We start from the raw sequence: 18,735 nt of genomic DNA on the forward strand, positions 1-18,735 counted from the left end.
GTCCATATCCATACTTACCTTTAAAGAAAACTATAACCTGCAAAAGAAATACAGTAAACATCATCAATCCAATACTCTAATGACATAAATGTTCAACAATTCATTTAATTGTCTAATATTTTATCACATTTCATTTCAGTGAAATAATATTTCTAAGAAAAAGAATGTAACAATGAAGTAATTTTAATTCTATTCAATGAAAAACAGAACAGATGCAGAAACAGTGAATGATGTGTTTCATAATGGATTCATGTATAATTCATTTGTCTGAAACTGTCTTAACATAGTATACATACAGGATACAAAAATTTACTTTCAACAGATCAATTATAATACATATTAACAGAATAATTTAGAATAGCAGAATTTAAAAGCATATAAAAAATTTAATTTAATTTTTCAGGGCACACTGAATTACAGCAAAGTCTCCTGATGTTAGCCATGCTGGATGGGTCTTCTCTATTTCTTCTCCTTGTTTCTCCTTTAACCCAGTTATTACATTAGCTTTAAGTGTTCTTAGAGCACACAGCGATGAAGGCAAAAACTCTCTTAAGGCAACAATGAAAGGGGTATTAAACTCCCATTGTCTATCTGATGTTAATTTTCTGTAATTCAAGTCTCCTTTAAAAATAATAAGATTGGATAAGCTAAGTTTCTCATATAAAGTTGGATCTATCTTTGGCATTTCACTAAAATCATATGGTAAAGTCCAAAAATATTCTTTTTCAATCACCCATCTTCCACTGTCTATATTCATGAACCATTTATTTGCAAATTCTGAAACAATTTGATTGCTAGAATTTTGTAATGTTTTTAGAAGCCCCACAAAATCGTCATCTGTGACATCAGATACAAACCAAGGCATCTGTTTAACATATAAGTGAACCACATCAATTAGCTTAGTTTCATGAAGGTATTCAAGGAGACACAAGTCTGTAAAGAGCTCAAATCCAGCATTGTCTAGCACTACATCCAGCCTAACATTTCCACTATACTTTTTGTTAACTCCCTTTAATAAACCCCATAGTATGTTTGTATCATTTATTAAAATGTTCTTTCTCCATTTCTGAAGCTGTGATAATGGTTCAAACGTAAAAAATGACATATTTTCTTGGGCAGCTAATATGGTAAGGTCACATTTATTTCCCCATAGACACACCTACAAAAAAAAAACCAAAAAAAAAAAAAAAAAACCACCAAACTTTATATTTATAATATTGATTTCAACAGAATATACATGAGAAAGCAGAATGCAATATTACATGTGAGGTAATACAATGTTCAATGGTAAACTACCCGATCTGCATTATTATCATGATCCCTAAATGCAACTGCAACGATATATGACATTAACAACACTATTGAAATGTAATCTGAAAAGCTATTTAAACAGTGGATTATAATAAGCATTTTTGTAATTATGAATATTTTAAATTAATATAAATTCAGAATGGCATTTCACTGTGTTTCATCTTTTGCGACTATGACTCGTTTGCACAAAATATAGCCAAGGAAACTTTTTAAGTTAGAATTCTGTGTTGAGATAAAAAAAAATTTACTTACATGGGATATAAAATTAGGAAAGATATGACATCATGTTCTGCAATGTTATTATGAACAATACAGAATTTGAAATCTTGAGGCAATACAAGGTAGGATCAAAGAGTTCCAGGACTGAATATTTATTTAAACAAGTAAAACCTTTATGGATAATTACACACTAATTTTTCAAAATAACAGCCTTAGCTATTTACAAAATTTTCCATTAGTTATATATTTGCAAAGAAACATTCTTCAATGTCCATTTCTGAGCATTCCTTAATTGCTTGTTCATTCATTTATTGTCATAGCTGGCATAACTTCTGCTTCACTGAAAATCATCCTTTTAATGAGTTCATTAGCTTGGAAAAAATAAGTCACATGGCACAAGGTAAGGTGAATAAGGAGAGTGTTGTAAGACAGTGAAAACACCATTCTTACTCACCTTACAGCATTTGGAAAGGTATCCAAAAATTATGGATTTACACGAAGGGCTAATTTCCAATTTTTTACTTGCCCACAGATTTGGCCTTCTTTCTGACTGCATCTCTCAGATGCTTAATGAATTTTAAGTAAATAGTTTTTTTTTTTTTTTTTTTGCAGCATGAACTCTTGATATAAATTCAAAATGAATCATGCCTTTATAGTTAAAAAATAATTCTAGCATAACTTCATCTTAGATGTGTCAATCAGAATTTCAGAATTGATAGAATTTACACAATTGAAACTTCATCTGTTGGCTATGAAGATAATACACTTCATTTTCAGTATTTTTTATTTATTTTTTTTTTAAATCCTGGATCACAATGTGCTGTTAAAAAGTTGGGAACATTTTTTTTTTGAACACCCCCCAAACATGAAAGGTATCAAAATTTAAAGTACTTAGTATCATGCATGGGTTGAAGGCTTAAAAGATAGAAGACACTTGCTGATATTAGACTTGAATTTCTGTAGGTAATAATTTTCAGGAAATACATGTGAAGGAAGATTGTTCCAGTGCACAGAAGTAGAAAGGAATACACAAGAAAGAGATAAAGTTGGCTCTGTAAGTTTGGAGTTAAACACTAAAAATATTACACGTTCCAATTAGAAGAACAGTGCCCGTAGAGGTATTTAAAGAAAATGCAAGTAACAAAAACTGAATGTCTACAAGAGCATGAATGGAGAGACTATGTAGGATATGGGTCATTAATTAACAACCTAACTGCCCTCTTCCAAACAGAGTCAAGAAGTTTTAGACAGGTTTTTGGGGACACCATCTCAAATGTAAGAACAATATTCCATGGTAAGGTGAATTTGAGATTTGTACAGTGAGTAGTTATCACTCTCCAAGAGAGAATAAAAGTTGATGTAATCCCTAATAAAGATATATCTTGTCTAGAAATCTGAGTACCATAAAAGATGAGTATAGGAGCAGTTTTTTTTTTTTTTTTTTTTTTTGCAAGAAATAAGACAGAACTGAGTTTTAGAAGGATTAAATTTAACCAAGTTTTCTTTGCCACACTGGAGAATTACCAAATCTGCATTTAAGGAATTGGTGTGTATTAGAGAAATTGAGGCTGTTTGAGCAGGACAAGGTTTCTCAAACTGGATGGCACAATATAGTGTGCTATCATCAACAAAATTAAGAATAGGATTTCCAGTCAGTGGAAGGAGGTCATTAATATATGAGAGGAAAAGAGTAGGAGAAAGAACTGAACCTTTGGAAACACCAGTATCAGTGCAAAATTTATTAAAATAGAATGCAGAATAAATGATTTCATCTCTACCATAATAATTTCAGACAATCTGAGCAAATATTGGAATCAGAATGTTTAAAACAGTAGTCCAACCATTCATGTAGCTCATCCCATTTTGCATTCTCATAATGCAAAATGCTAAGTGATTCAAGGAGAAGAATGGCCACATGAGAGAGAGAGAGAGAGAAGCTCTACCAGGGAGGAGACCATTACCAAGTTGTGATCTGTCTAGAGGACCACTATCATTAACTGTATACCTTGAAGGGTTATTAGTCAGAAAAATATCAAGGGTGTTAGGCATGTCATTTGGATTGTCTGGTAAGTGAACAAACAAGCTGTGTGAGGTCTACAAATTAGTAATAGCAAAAGCAGCTCGACCAGCTGGGATCATGTAAATATAAAAAGATTATGATACCAGCTGGTGTCAAAATCTTTTCATATTTAAAATATCAGATAGGCAGACCGAGCAACTATGATATATTTGCTATGTCTTCAATTGTCTATTCTGAGTGTCGTGAATAATAATGCAGGAGCCAAATTTGTCATTTGCAGATGTACAAGGATTCCATACCTCTAAGCATCATCAATAACTGAGTATCCATTGTTTAAGTGCTTATATCATCCAAATATCCTCTCTTGATAGCACTTTTTCAGCATATGCTTGAATAATCCCTCTAAAATTCCTGATTTTTTCATCAAAGAGCAAAAGGAAATCTTTGTTCAAAACACAATATTCTAAAACAGCATCAACAACATATAAAAAATAAACAAAATTAGTCAGCATCAACAACATATAAAAATAAACCTTTGTTCATGGAAACAGATTATTTTATTTTTAAAATCCCCATTTTGAGAGAAAAAATAGATACGTATAATAACCCAGTTTAACGTAATAATAAAATATATAATAATAAGTAACAGGCAGTAGCTTTCAAGACTAACGAGTCTCTTTTTCAACCTCTCAAACATGGACCCCAGTACACCAGGCCCATTCGTTACTATCGCCATTTTAGTCTTCCCATATCCTAGCAATTACTGATTACAAATAAAAATAAAATTTTTTTTCTTATTCAACGTTCTGACATTTTTAACAAACTCAGTCCTGAAACTTTTTGATCCCACCTACCCAGTGTCGTCCAGCCTCTAATAATGATTCCAGTTTTCATTTTTAATAAGTATATGAGATATAAAAGGTAAAGGTAAACTGCAGCCATTATCAATCGACTGGGAAGCCTCCTCAACAATTCATGTTGAAGAAAATGGACCATAATCTGCCAAGCACGGGTTGGCAGATCGACTGTATTTAGTAGTCTACTTAAAGAGCACGGGCTACTGCACTCCTGCTCCTGATCACTTGGATATGAATGCCTCCATAGTCGAGCGGTCAAGAGTGGGAGTGCAGTAGTGCAGGCTCTTTGAGTAGACCAGGGTTCAAGCCCCTGACTGCTAAATATGGTTGATCTGCCAACCCGCACTGGACCAGGGTGGCAGATTATGGTCCATTTCCCTCAACATGAATCATTGAAGAGGATTACATCCTGCAGTGGATTGATAATATGAGATATACTCATACTTATTTTCAATAAGTATATGAGAAAATTACTACAATAATGGTATTTTTACTAGATTTATAAAGATAGACAGCTTTATGTTAGGGACTAGTCCATACACCTAATGTTAGATAGGACAGCTGCAATATTACCAACACACAAATATAATGTGTATAAAACATATCATAGAATTGCAGGATAGGGTGCATTCAGTAGAATCCTAATTCATGCAAAAAATAGGTGAAATCAGAATTCAGTTGAAATCAGACTTTCTGTTACACTAGAGTTACTGTGGAAATTAAAGAATGATATCCTACTTTGGGTTTTAGTTGGATACCCCAAATCTGTTAAAATGACACTGTAGGTTTGGAGAGTATGGCACACTTTCACAAGTGTTTGTCAAGGACAAACATCAAACAAGTGGCAGAGTTCTTATACCAACTGTGCATATTTAGTTTTACTACTACTGAAATAAAGCAATAAATTGCTTTATTTTAATAGCAGTAAACCTAAAACTGGTCCAGATTTGGAAGGATCTTCAAAACAGGTATCACCTCTAAGCACAAACTTGTTGGGAATGAAAGAAAGACTGCACATAACAAGGAAAATGGGCATAACTTAGAGAAAAATATACCTACTCCCAACAGTTCTTATGTGAACCTGTCAGAGAAATTGTATGGTTCATTACTTTGGTTTTAAACGTATTTAATTCATAAAAGTTCCCAGAGATCTATTCTACCCCTCCTATTGATGTCCCTGCCTATACATACATCTTCAGCATGTGTGTACAAGGTACATAAGTACCTTGTACACACATGCTGAAGTACCTTGTACACACACACACTCCATACCAGTCTTGACCAGCAGCCAATGCCTTCATGTTTCATTTCAGCACCTGATGTACAGTATGATTACAAATTCCATAGCTATTCTGAAATGACTTTCATAAAAGCTGTAAAGAAGCCCAAAAAAACCTTACAGAAAATATTTTTATACAATCCAGTATAAAATTTAATGAAGTGTTTTGGATACTTCATTAAGATTTTGGATAGAGAAACAAAAAAAAATTCCAACATTGACTAACAAAGGATCAAGGTTTTATTGTAATACAAAACACAGTACAGAAAAGATTTACTACAGGTGCACCATTCTGTCCTATAAGTATTCATTTAGATGAGGAATAACACTGTTTACACTTGTCAGCAGCAAGCATGTAGAGATGGCTGAAACCTCACATCCAATACTATTCTTTAAAGACTAAATAGCTCTCTGTAAGACTAGATAGCTAAATAGCTCTCTGTAAGACTAGATAGCTAAATAGCTCTCTGTAAGACTAGATAGCTAAATAGCTCTCTGTAAACATTTTAAATATCTCTATAGTCAAAAATCTGCAGGAGTCAAGTCCAGAGAACATGGAGGCCAAGCAATGGGGAGAGTCCTACTAATCATTTTATCAGGTACAAATGTTTCATGCGGTAGAGTGGAAACTGGTTGAGTGATGGTGGTGCTCTATCATACATGGAGATTGCATCTTGAAGGCACTCTCATATAATCTTCTAATAGTGATATATAATGTTGTCTTGTGATGGTTGTGTTTTCCATTCTAAGTGGACCTTTAAAAAAAGAATAATTTGAGGATAAATTACGCAGTAAAACTGCACTCTACACTCATCTTTGGAGAATAGGAAGGGGCTTCCTGAAAATGATGTCGGTTACACGAGAACCAAATGCAAAAAAAATGAGTGTTCATGCCTCTATTCAATGAAAATTGTGCTTTATCAGTCTAGAATGTGTTTACTAACATGATTATGTCTCCATTTCAATCAGTTCTCAAAGCCACATGTTTAGTTTGATACATCCTTATGATTTTATAGAAATAATGGTGAGTGCGAACGAGTACCTTCTTCATAAAACATCAAAAGTTTGAGAAGCTGCACCCACATATGCATGTGTGTGTGTGTGCACATGAAGTGCTGTGAGAACTGTAGGTAGCTTGTTTATCAGCAGATTCAATAATCTATGCATGTGTGTGTGTGTGTGCACATGAAGTGCTGTGAGAACTGTAGGTAGCTTGTTTATCAGCAGATTCAATAATCTATACAACTTACAGCTGAGCCAGAGGATGCATACTTTGTGGTTTATTACAGAGATTTCTTATTTATTCAAATCTCATAATCATGTTAGAATTTTTCATGAGTTAGGTCATGTTACATGTTTGAGAACGACATAAAGCCAACGACAGTAACACTATAGTTATTTTCACAAAAAAGTAAACTAATAGAGAGAAAACAATAATAATAAAAAAGTTCTGTTTATATTCCAGCATGACTACATAGGGCAGAGGGATTCACAACTAATCATTTCGACACAAATGATCATTAAATGCTATTTCTCTCACCACCCAGGTACATCAGCTTAGTACTGCAGCAGCATATATTACCTACATAGTACATATTATTGCATGTAGTTTAGTATTTTTTTTGCACAGTACATAATAATGTAAAATGGCCTTTTGATATGCTGTAATAGTAACTTGATGTGTGAATCTTCATCATCTGGTGGTGAGCATTGGAAATATTTTTTTGATTTAAAAAAACTATCAAATTTTTTGCCTGACTGTGTAAAAATTTTTTTCTAAATACTCCATTTTACTGTTCTTATTTTGACAATTGGATAAACTGTAGGATTCCTTAGGGTACCAATTTGATTGACTTAATAAATAGCAGCAATAGCTTAATTTTCAGTACTTACCTTAATATAACCTGCAGTTAGAGTGAATAAGGTGGAATAGACTAAAAATTGGATTTAATATGGATGAGCCTAAATTTTTGAAACGGAGTTAAAATATACTCAAGGAAATAGAAGTGCACGTCTTCATCCTTGGTTGTCATGAATTAAAGATGAAAAGAATTGGGACTGTGAGAGTATAATCAAGAGACCAATAGCCGTAACGACAGGCTTTCGTTATTAACATCTTCAGTTGGTATTAGTGTATTTTAAAAGAACTCTAAGTTCCCGTGATGCTCTTTGATGCACGTGGGAATCTCAGGTGTGTGAGATTCCAGACCGGGGAGAGGTTGTAGGGTAATTTTGCATTTAATATGTTTAATTTAGATTGATGCCAAAACCATTTTATGATAAGGGCTTCATACTGATAAATTCTGAAGCTAGATTGTAATTTAATAATGAGGGTTGCTAAATCTACTAAAGGTGTGTGGTTATGGGATTGTACATGTAAAGTCAGTTCTGTATTTGCTTGTCCAGTTCTAAAGCTATTATAATGATAGGATGCTCGTGTATTTGTAGAGCCGTATTTTGAAGTAGTGCTTCCGATATAGCATGCATTACATTTTTCCTGGCATTTTATTAAATATACTATATTGTTCAAATCACAGATTTGGTATTTATAAGTTTCTTTATAAGAATTAAACATGGATCCTATTTTATTGTATGTTGAAAATATGAGTGTAATGTCGGTATTTGCAAATATTCGACAAAACTGTCTAACCAGGTCACTGTGATACGGAAGAACTACGCATAAATTGTTGTGTGTGTGTTATGTTTAGATGGATTATTAATATTATTTTGGACATTGGAAATAGTTTTTTGAATTAACTGTAAAGAGTATTTCCTGGATATAAATTTTTCTGTAAGATATTGAAGTTTGTTAGATAAGTCGTTTTGTGTTGAACTGTATTTGATGGCATTATATATTTGATTGTACAGAACAGCTTTTTTTGTGCTAAAAGGGTGGTGTGACTCATAGTGTAAGTATTTTCCGGTGTGAGTGTTTTTTCTGAAAATTCTAGTTCTGAGTTCAGTATCAGCTTTATATATGGTAAGGTTTACAAAATTTAAATATCCGTTTTCCTCCAATTCAAGAGTGTACTTTAATCTATCGTGAAAGGAATTAAACTTTATAAAAATGTCATCAATTATAGTTTTATTGCCAATTATAAGGATGTCATCAGCATAGTGTGTATATAATTTTAACTCTGTAGGGTAAGGTTGTAAAACTTGGTTTTCTATAGGGGCTAAGTATATTTCGGACGGGGGGGGGGGGGGGGGGGAAGCTGAGATCCTCAATCCAACAGGTAAACCAAATGTTTGTTGATATATTTGGTTATTGAAACGAAAATGTCTAGCATCTAAGAAAAATGAAGTTCAAATATGCCATTGATCAAGAGAGAGGTACGATTAATTAGGGTGCTGTCATTGGTTAAGAAATCACGTAGAGCCTGTAAAGCGGTTGGTAGATGTACATTGGTGTATAGGGATACTATATCGAAAGATGCTAAATTACCTGTGTTGGAAATAATAATGGGGTTTATTTTCTCAAATAGTTGGATAGTATTATTAACTTTAAATTTAGAAAATTTTGTAAGGGGGGAAATAATCTTAACCAGAAAGGAGGAAAGATTAACAAAGGCTGATTTATTAAAAGAAATTATCGGTCTTAGTGGGTGATTGGGTTTATGCAGTTTGGCGATGCCAAACATGTGCGAAAGAATGTTATTTCGTATACCGATTTGTTGCAAAGTATGTAAGTTGATTTCTTTATTTTTCCTTAGGTTTCTTAAAATAATATCAAGTCTGTTTATATGTTTGGTAATATTATATGTATTGTCGGATTGTATGTATCTGGGTCTGAAAGGATTTGGTTCTTATTTTTTAAAAATAGCTAAGGACTTTATAATCACCCTGCATATTCTGTTATATGTGCTTTATCATATTTTTATAAAATTAACCCTTTGCAGTCCAGCATTATTTTTACTGTCTTCTCCATGTCTTCTCTAGTCCAGATCAGAAAAATTAATATTTGAAATATGATGTTCAAATTTATTTTTTTTGGGTTTACATGAGCCAATATACAAAATGGCATGGCATAACATTTTAAAAGCTCTGATATAAAATTTACTGCTGGAAGAAAATATTAAAAGATTCCATCCAGATAATCGAAAATATTTTTTACTTTGGAACACCTACTTGAATTCCTTTTGTTTGTCCTTCTGTGGGTGGGCAAAGATGCAACATTAAAATATCTTATCTGCAATAAGGCCTCTGAGGTTGGAATTATTCATACTATCAATTTTAAACACACACACCAACCGTTTATGACTGGTTGAATAATGAAATAAAATAAAATAAAATGATAGAAAAGACTGTAAAATAATATTTACAAAAAACTTTTAGTCATTTACAAAAAACTAAACTATAACAAAAGTAAAATAAGTAAATAAGTTAAAATGCATTAAAATATAAATATAAAAGCGATAAAAAGACGATAAAAAACACTAGAGCTTTCGGAGGTGTCTTCCTCCTTCCTCAGTAATAGTGAGACTTAAATGACACATCCTTAAATACCAGGTTCACGGCACACGTGGATGACCAGTCGCATACTCAGCATTCCTTTCACTTGTACCGGAACCAGAAGTGGACTGGACACGTGGAAAATTAAAACGTTTGTCTCTTGTCAAAACCACCGCCTCAAAAAGGGGGTGAAGCCTAACTCCCCTGTCTCTGTTTATACTATTGTTACCAGAGGATCCAATCCACAGACTTTCCAGCCACTTGCGGTCCCAGAATCTATGCGCCCAGTCAAGGATGACAGCGTTGTCGGGGGAGATCTGGTGTTGTTTTTCCCAATAGTGCTCGGCAATGGCGGATTTGTTGAGCTCTGCGGTCCGTATCGCTCGTGAATGTTCTCCCAGACGGTCCTTGAGACGCCGTCCTGTCTCCCCCACGTAACATTCCCCACAATCCGGGCATGTGATCTCATACACGACCCCACTACTAGAATCCCTAGTAATGGGGTCTTTGACCTGTGACACTACTGTGTGCAACCTCCGGCCCGGAAGCTGCACACAACGTGTCTGAAAGTCGCGAAGCATCCTCGCAATGCGATCTGACAGGCCCGGATAGTAGGGAACATACACTGTGGTAAGCGGTACAGGCGGAACTACCGATTGGGCTCTTCCTCTCTGTTGTATTCATCAATGACCCTCTGGGGGTAACCGCACCTCATAAGATCCGTCGTGATTTGCCTAATTTCCTTCTCCCCCTCCTCAGGGGTACTGCAATGCGTTCTCACCCTACCCAAAAGTGCTCTGGCCACACTATTTTTATGTTGGACAGTCTGTGCCGTCCTATAATGTGTGTACTGGCCCCTACACATTGGTTTCCTATAAACCTTAGTTCTAAGTCTGGGGCCTTCCCTATATACCATTATGTCCAGAAATGGGAGGGTACCATCTATTTCTACCTCCGAGGTAAATTTTATGAAGGGGGAGAAACCATTGAGAAACGAGACCACATCTTCCTCTCTCCCCTTCCTTACAATAGTAAACGTGTCATCAACATATCGTTTCCACTTACGCATAGGGAACTCCAATCTTGCGAAAACCCTATTCTCAAATTCCTCCACAGCCAGATTTGCAACAATGGCGCTGATTGGAGAACCCATGGCTGTACCGTGAACCTGTTTATACATCACTCCTTGGAAAACCAAGGTTGTACTAGAAAGACATAATTCAACAGCACCACATATATCTTCTATGTTTAGGTGGGATCTAGCACTTAAAGTATTATCCTTTTGTAAAGCCAACTTTACAGATTCTACCCCATGGGCTATGGGGATACAAGAAAATAATGATGTAACATCTAATGACATCATCATCTCGTCCTCCCCTATTTCTTGACTCCTTACAAAGTTCACAAATTCCGCACTGTCTCCAATGACCAACGCGGACCGCCCCACAACCGGGGAAATCAGCTGCGCCAGATATTTTGATAAAGCATACGTAGGGCTACCAATGAAGGAAACTATGGGCCGTAATGGAACATTCTCCTTGTGTGTCTTAGGTAACCCATAAAATCTGGGCAGTCGACACCCTGTTGCATGCATGGACCAATACTTGTCCTTTGGAATCTTTTCCATCTTTAGCCAGGAAAGTAGCATCTTATTTACACGCTGTTCTAAGCTAGCCAAGGGGTTTCTGTGAACAATCTTATACGTACAATTATCACCTAATAAGTCTAACGCTTTCTTGTGGTAATCTTCTTTGTTTAATACCACAGTTGATCTGCCTTTATCTGCTGGTAGGATTATAATATCTTCGTCCCGTTTAAGTTCTTCTAGCGCTTTCTTCTGTTTCGGAGTAAGATTTGGAGCAATCGTTTTTGCTTGGCCCAGGATGGCGACAGCTTTAACACGAATTTGATTAGCAATATGTTCAGGTAACTTGCTAATACAACAGAGAGGAAGAGCCCAATCGGGTAGTTCCGCCTGTACCACTTACCACAGTGTATGTTCCCTACTATCCAGGCCTGTCAGATCGCATTGCGAGGATGCTTCGCGACTTTCAGACACGTTGTGTGCAGCTTCCGGGCCGGAGGTTGCACACAGTAGTGTCACAGGTCAAAGACCCCATTACTAGGGATTCTAGTAGTGGGGTCGTGTATGAGATCACATGCCCGGATTGTGGGGAATGTTACGTGGGGGAGACAGGATGGCATCTCAAGGACTGTCTGGGAGAACATTCATGAGCGATACGGACCGCAGAGCTCAACAAATCCGCCATTGCCGAGCACTATTGGGAAAAACAACACCAGATCTCCCCCGACAACGCTGTCATCCTTGACCGGGCGCATAGATTCTGGGACCGCAAGTGGCTGGAAAGTCTGTGGATTGGATCCTCTGGTAACAATAGTATAAACAGAGACAGGGGAGTTAGGCTTCACCCCCTTTTTGAGGCGGTGGTTTTGACAAGAGACAAACGTTTTAATTTTCCACGTGTCCAGTCCACTTCTGGTTCCGGTACAAGTGAAAGGAATGCTGAGTATGCGACTGGTCATCCACGTGTGCCGTGAACCTGGTATTTAAGGATGTGTCATTTAAGTCTCACTATTACTGAGGAAGGAGGAAGACACCTCCGAAAGCTCTAGTGTTTTTTATCGTCTTTTTATCGCTTTTATATTTATATTTTAATGCATTTTAACTTATTTACTTATTTTACTTTTGTTATAGTTTAGTTTTTTGTAAATGACTAAAAGTTTTTTGTAAATATTATTTTACAGTCTTTTCTATCATTTTATTTTATTTTATTTCATTATTCAACCAGTCATAAACGGTTGGTGTGTGTGTTTAAAATTGGTATTAAAATATCTTTTCAATCTCTTCCTCCTAAATACATTCTTGAAAAATTGAATTCTGTCTATTCATCCTTCAGACCAGGGCTCCCACTCCTGGGTTTTTCCACCCAGATCTGGGTTTTTTGATTGTCATCTGGGTTGATAGGTTTTTTTCACAAAAATATCTCATTATCTGGGTTTTTTCGGTAATTTTTAATTTTAAGTCAAAATTTATTTTTATTTCTTGTAAATACAATACAATTTAATACATTTAATAACAGTTTACAATTTTCTTAATTTTATATTCTAATCATAATTTGTAATATCTCAAGTGCTTGTACAAAATACTACAAATGTAAAAGGATTTCAAAGTTTTCGCAGGGTTCTACACTATGAAATTACGCTTACATGTTCATACATATAAGCATACATGATCGTGCTACTAACATGTATGTGCAGCCTATTGAGCAGGCGGAAGGCGGTCTTTACTGCACAGTCTTTTGTGATCATTCGTGGTATTATTGCATTATTTGGGGTGATTTTTACATTTATGTGTATACTACATAAATGTGATATAATAAATTTAAATTGTAGTGACTATTTCTATTTTATGTTAATGGATTAGTGATTTATTTTTCATTTTATAGAACATTTTAAATAAGATAATTGCTAATTAGCCATACCCACAAATTGCCCACAATGTCTGAAACTTGTTCCCCACAGAGAAAGATGAGTAAGCATTAGCATTAGTAGAGGCATTTGATGCAAGAAAGCAAGCTTATGCAGCATCAGCCAAAAAAAAAAAAAAAAAAAACCCACTTCCACTTCACTCCTCTGTTCGTTCAAAATACCTGTCCAGCTGAGCCTTAAACTTATTTAGGCTATCAACCTCCACCACAAGGAATGGAAGTCTGTTCCACCAACCAACCAACCACCCGCTGGCTAAAGGCAAATTTCTGCACGTCTATCCTACATCTGTCTTTCCTCAATTTGAATTTATGCCCTCTCAGGTGATTCCTCTGAGCTAGAGGAAGAATCCCATCAGCATTGAGCATGCTTAAACCATTCAAGGCTTTATACACCTCTATCAGATCACCTCGCTGGTGCCTAGTCTCCAGACACTGTAATTTGCAAAACTTAAGCCTTTCTTCGTAAGAAGAAAGGCTTATGTTTTGCGTAAACGGTGGTATACTCAAAATTTTAGAAATGAATGGTTAGAAGATCTGGAATTAAAGGATGGGTTGAAAGAAGACAGTAATGAAAAAGATGCATCTTACTGTATTTGTTGTGATATGAAATTAAAGAATGCCAATAAATCGATGTTACTAGCGCATAAAAATACAGTTAAACATAAAAAAAAGTGCAAATATTGCTAAGACAAGTTCAACGTTAGACACGTTCTTCACAAAACGTAAACCTACGAGAATGAAGACGTAGCAAAGGCAGAGTTAACAATTGCTGCACTCATTTCTGAGCATAATGTTCCATTTGCGCAATGTGATCACCTTATAGAAGCATGTAAGAAAGCATTTCATAATAGCAATATTGCAAAACAAGTTCAGATGAAGGCGACTAAAGTCTCTTATCTTATACAAGATGGCATAGCCTATCATGAAAAAATATACATTTCTAACATATGCAGAAACAACAAGTTTTCAATGATAATAGATGAAAGTACAGATTTATCTTTATCACAAGTTCTAGCTGTTGTTTTTAGATATTTTGATATTCAAAAACTTGATGTTGTAGATGTGTTACTTGACACTGTTTGTGTTGAAAATGGTATTTCAGAAGGGCTTTATCAAGCTGTAAAAGATCTTTTCATAGAAAAAAACATTCAAATAAGTAATCTCGTTGGCTTTGATAGTGATAATCGTGCCACTATGATGAGTACTAAGAGTGGGTTCCAGTCATTGCTAAAAAAGGATGTACCATCAGTATTTATAATGGGATGTGTTTGCCATTCTTTTGCATTATGCGCTAGTCATTCAGTCAAGGTACTACCATCATATCTAGAAATATTTATAAAAGATATCTCCTGTTATTTTTCCCATAGTAGTAAAAGATTAAACGAGTTCAAAATGATTCAAGATGTTGTAGATACTGCTAAGCATAAAATCCCCAAATTAGCACAAACACGTTGGTTATCCCGTGGCAATGTAATAAAAATTATTATTGAGCAGTGGGATGCGTTAGTTCTTTATTTTCAGTCTCAATCAAAAATTGATAAAATCGATGGTGCAGGGAATATTTACAATACTATGATCACCAAAGGAACTAAGCATATGTTGTTGTTTTTAGGATATGTACTGGAGAAAATAAACTTCCTGAATATTGAATTTCAATCTGAGCATTTCAGATTGCACTTACTTCATTCAATGGTTTCAATTGAGTATAAAAATATTCTTAGATTTTTCATAAAAGAAGTCATTACTTCGTGCAAGCTGGTTGAAATTGATCCAAGCAATGCAATAAATCATAAACCTCTGAATAAAATATATTTGGGAGGCCGTTGCATGGCCTTATTAAATTCAATACCGCTTGGTGACAGTGAAAGCAGGTTTAAAAATGATTGTTTAAAATTTCTTGTTGAACTTTGTATGGAAATCAGAAAAAGATTTCCTCTAAATGATGGAATTATCGCCAGTCTCAATGTTCTTGACCCAGCAGTGATACATGATTGTGCCAATTCGCCATGCTCAATTTTCCATTTAGCAATGCAGTTCCCTCACTTTGTTTCTGAAGACAAACTAGATCTTCTAGATGATGAATGGAGATCATTTCGTTTAAATCAAGATTTAGATTTCTCTTACAAAACCATCCCTGAGTTTTGGTATCTGTTACGTAATGTAAAAGATGGCTTTAATAATTCTAAATATGAGATTTTATCTAACTTTATGACCAGTCTAACTATTTTACCTCACTCTTCGGCAAGCATAGAAAGAATCTTCTCCCAAGTAAACCCTATAAAAACAAAAGCCACAAACTCCCTTAAACCAGAAACTGTGAAAAATCGACTAATGGCACAACAGGCGATAAATAGATCTAATCAAAATTGCTATACATGCAAACCTAAATCAGAATTGGAAAAAGAAGTCATACACGGAACTTGTCATAAAAGATACGAAGAACGTTTGAAAAAAATGAAAGAACTTCAAAAAATAAATGTGGAGGGAACTGAATGGGATGAAAATTCTGATTACAATTAAATAAAAGATATTTTTGCATGGTAAGTTTTATCTTATTTGTGTTGCTATACTATATGATGAAAACTAGGTTTTTTTTGGGTTTATTTAAGTTGCAATCTAAGTTTTTTTTAAATTTGTGAGTGGGAGCCCTGCTTCAGACAGATATTTCTTTATATCAATTTTTCTGTTAGTCCCATGTTGATAATAACATCAAAAAACTCCTTTAGTTCAGATAGTGAAAATCAAAACTCAGCCACACCATATGGGAACAGTCAGAAACTATCTTATTTGCAAGTTTCCTTTTTATCCCCAATTTATTCAGAAAGGTCTAACAATTTTGGCACAGAAAGGCCATTATGAGATCTTAATGGCTTGTCTAAATACTTCACTCTAACAAAGAGTATAATTTATTCTGTGACTTCTGCATTGGAGAAAAAAAAAAAAAAAAACACACCACCTGCCATTAAAAACTAAATATAAACATTGACTCAGTTTTTCACATTGTTTATATGAAGTATAAATGGATGACAGTGCAGTAATTGAGCCAGCACACTAGGAGACTTCAAATTTATAATCAGAAATGGCAATGGTCACACCACTTGAAACATTGGACTTGAAGAAGACAAAAAAATATATATATATATTGCCAGCTGTTAACAAATGAATATAAATGTCTATTTAATTTTACAGATTGTTCATAAGAAGTATAAATAAATGGCAGTACAATAATTGAGCCAGTACAGTGGGAAAACAAATTCCATAATCAGAAAGGCCAATGTTCACAGCACCACATCTGACTGAAAGAGAACTACAGGAAAACAATACAACCTACCACTAACAATTGAATATAAACATCGATAAACATTGATTTAGCTTCTCAGAGTGTCTGTATGAAATGTAAATAGGTGGTATAACAATAGCAAGAAAACAAATTCCATAACTGGAAATGTTAATGGGCACAGTTGTCATGACCGCAGAGGGTTAATCATTAATTCTAAGTGGATTATATCTCTTATACATTACAGTTAACAGGTTTTTGTCTATATAAAAACAGGGAGGGATATAAAGAAAAATTTTATTTTAAAACCTTTTTATAACATCCTGTACTATAATGCCTTGTTCAAATGTCTAATATGCCCATGTAACATAGTATAAAAATAAGAAATAAGTTTGTTAATATGAGCAGCATGTTTAATTTTAGGCATGATAGTAAATGGTAATAATTCATAATTTATAACAAAAAAAAAGCAACAACTTTTACGTGTGAACCAAGGATATTTCATTTCTATGGATCTGTCATATTGCTTGCTTGCTTGCTTGCTTGCTTGCTTGCTCGCTCACTCACTCATTTCTCCTATCACTGCACAGCAAGAAACAATCCAGTCTTCAATTATGATATACAGGACAATAGAGATAATCTATGTGAGATGTATAAAAAGAGAAAAAAAAAAAAAAAACAACAACAAAGAAAACTGCCAGATTCTTGCTGGTCTGATTTTAATGAAATTTAGCATGGTCTGAGAAACCTTTCTGAAAAAGCCAAACTATTTTATGAAAATCCATCCAACAGGAGTCAAGTTTTTATATGCAGGTGGATTGGCAGATGCACATGATGAAGGCAATAGGCACTTTATGCATATATAAAGGGTGCATATATAAATGGGTTCGGTGTTGGGCCCATTGTTATTTTGTATATTTATTAATGATATTGATGAAGGTATATCAGATTTAATGTCCAAGTTTTCAGATAATACAAAGGTAGGCAGGGTTGTTAACAACAGTAAAGACAGTATGCTACTCCAACTGGATCTAGATATGTTTGGAAAATGGGCTGAGAAGTGGCAACTGAAGTTTAACATTGACAAATGCAAAGTACTGCATATGGGTGGTGATAACCGAAGAGAAATATACCAACTCTGTGGTACTCAGGGAAGTGGAAACTGGGGGTAATTGTGCAGTCAAATATGAAGTTTGCTGAGCAGTGCAGATGGGCTGCCAGGGCAGGTCATGGAGTCTTGTCAATGATGTATAGGAATTTTGCTAGCAGGGACAGGTAGGTGATTATCCCGTTATACAAGGCAATGGTCAGGACACACCTAGAATACTGTGTACAGGTCTGGAGGCCTCATTTTAGGAAGGATGTAGAGTTGCTAGAATGAGTACAAAAAAGGGCAACAAGATTGGTGAGGGGAACAAAGGGTGCTCTTACCAAGAAAGGCTTAAGTTCTGCAAATTGCAGTGCCTAGAGAGTAGGCACCTGCGAGGTGATTTGATTGCGGTGTATAAGGCCTTGAATGGGTTGAGCAAGCTGAATGCTGTGTGGAAATTTGCCTTTAGCCAGCAGGTAGTTGATTGGTGGAACAAGCTTCCATCTTTTGTTGTGGAAGCTAATAGCCTAAATAAATTTAAGGTGAGCTGGACAGGCATTTGGAACGAATGGGGGGGGGTGAAATAGGAGGTTTTTTATTTATTTTTTTATTTTTGGCTGATGCTGCATAAGCTTGCTTTCTTGCATCGTATGCCTCTACTAATGCTAATATGCCTAAAAAGATTCCCACTAAACCAGCATGAAAACAGCACTTCTTTTTC

The 18,735-nt window shown here is 35.0% G+C and overlaps 1 protein-coding gene across 1 annotated transcript in view; it reads right to left on the bottom strand.

Annotated features, from left to right (window-relative positions):
* Window positions 1-327: 327 nt before the first annotated feature.
* Window positions 328-18,735, bottom strand: part of LOC150088434 (damage-control phosphatase 1-like) — an 84,249-nt gene continuing 65,841 nt past the window's right edge. Inside the window, exon 5 of the mRNA XM_090370774.1 lies at window positions 328-1,159. Coding sequence (XP_090226900.1) covers window positions 392-1,159 — 768 coding nt within the window. The 3' untranslated portion in view covers window positions 328-391. The remainder of the gene's footprint in view (window positions 1,160-18,735) is intronic.

The sequence above is a fragment of the Mastigoproctus giganteus genome, chromosome 3 (genome assembly GCF_048544385.1).
Source record: "Mastigoproctus giganteus isolate SK-2022 chromosome 3, ASM4854438v1, whole genome shotgun sequence".
Classification (NCBI taxonomy): domain Eukaryota; kingdom Metazoa; phylum Arthropoda; class Arachnida; order Uropygi; family Thelyphonidae; genus Mastigoproctus; species Mastigoproctus giganteus.